This window comes from Cynoglossus semilaevis, unplaced genomic scaffold (genome assembly GCF_000523025.1).
Source record: "Cynoglossus semilaevis isolate Cse_v1.0 unplaced genomic scaffold, Cse_v1.0 scaffold1404, whole genome shotgun sequence".
NCBI lineage: Eukaryota > Metazoa > Chordata > Actinopteri > Pleuronectiformes > Cynoglossidae > Cynoglossus > Cynoglossus semilaevis.
The window spans coordinates 1-1,208 of record NW_007586017.1 but is presented as its reverse complement, the minus strand read 5'-3'; the positions used below and the strand labels follow the sequence as shown (position 1 = coordinate 1,208).

General features: G+C 36.2%; 1 protein-coding gene across 1 annotated transcript; it reads left to right on the top strand.

The window, feature by feature from the left end:
• Positions 1-136: 136 nt before the first annotated feature.
• On the top strand, positions 137-986 carry LOC103399170 (tetraspanin-5-like). The gene is made up of 2 exons (XM_008337897.3): positions 137-390; positions 486-986. The coding sequence occupies exons 1-2, from the start codon at positions 307-309 to the stop codon at positions 702-704; spliced, it is 303 nt and encodes a 100-aa protein (XP_008336119.3). The 5' UTR covers positions 137-306; the 3' UTR covers positions 705-986.
• Positions 987-1,208: the final 222 nt, after the last annotated feature.

Here is a 1,208-nt window from a genome sequence, read left to right as displayed (position 1 = left end):
AATTAACATCATAGTTCTTTAAACAGTGGAATTTTGATTTTTAAAACAAAACATGAATCGAAAATAAGCATTAGAGGCTCTGCAAAAATGACATGCCGCTTTTTCACTCTCAACGTATTATTGCTTGATTGGGCCATATTTGCAAAGAACCTAAATTAACACCTGATGACATAAGCACTTTTAACAGTGATCAGGTCATTTTGTCGATGACTTACCCCTGCTGTCTCAATTTCTCCGCTGTAGGGAGTTCTCTCCAACATCTCATCCATCACTGACCTGGGTGGTCTGGACCCAGTCTGGCTCTTCATGGTGGTCGGTGGTGTCATGTTCATCCTGGGCTTTGCAGGATGCATCGGAGCACTGAGGGAAAACACCTTCCTGCTCAAGTTTGTACGTTCGGTTTTGAGGAAGGATTCCTGTCAAATAAAAAAAAAAACAAAACAATTCACTTCAGTTTTTCGTCTCCTATTTTCTACATTTTTCAGTTCTCCGTATTTCTGGGAATCATCTTTTTCCTGGAGCTGACAACCGGAGTGTTGGCCTTTGTCTTTAAAGACTGGATCAAAGATCAGCTAAACTTGTTCATCAACAACAACATCCGTGCGTACCGAGACGACATCGATCTGCAGAACCTCATCGACTTCACTCAGGAATACGTAAGCGAATGTCTTAAAAAAAATAATCTGATTTCTTTCAGAAATTAAAGATGTAAACTTTAAAGGTTTTGGACTTAATTTAATTTTTAAATCCTGTTTTATTTTTGTTTTCTAAACACGATGAATGAACAATACTGTTTTCAGAAATCTGAAGCTGGCTGTTTGAAGCGCTGACTTGTCTTGTATGTACGGACAGGAAGTCAAACTCAAACAAACTAGTTCAAAGTAATAAACAGACCACTGGCATGCTCATTACAAATGTAACTGAAGCTTCCTAGTCCAGTACTGAAATATATATTTGCATAGATAAAACCAATGTATTAATAACAAACTAACTAATAACAAACTAACCAACTCCAAGCTAAGATAAATAAATAAAAAAAAAACATCTAAATACATTATCTTCTAAGTCAAACCTCAAGCTGTAGCTTTTTTTCTTCCCTCCCATCCCTTTTTTGCTTATACTTTAGCTTCCTGTTTCCTTTTTCATTGATCTGTTGTGTTTACAAGACATTCTGGTCAATTTACTGTTAGTTTGATAAAAAGAAAAAA

What these genes read in the sequence shown, in the direction of transcription:
- LOC103399170 (XM_008337897.3), top strand. Translation starts at nt 307, where the DNA reads ATGGTGGTCGGTGGTGTCATGTTCATCCTGGGCTTTGCAGGATGCATC. An exon ending in ACACCTTCCTGCTCAAGTTT is followed by an intron (nt 391 to 485) that starts GTACGTTCGGTT and finishes TACATTTTTCAG; the next exon opens with TTCTCCGTATTTCTGGGAAT.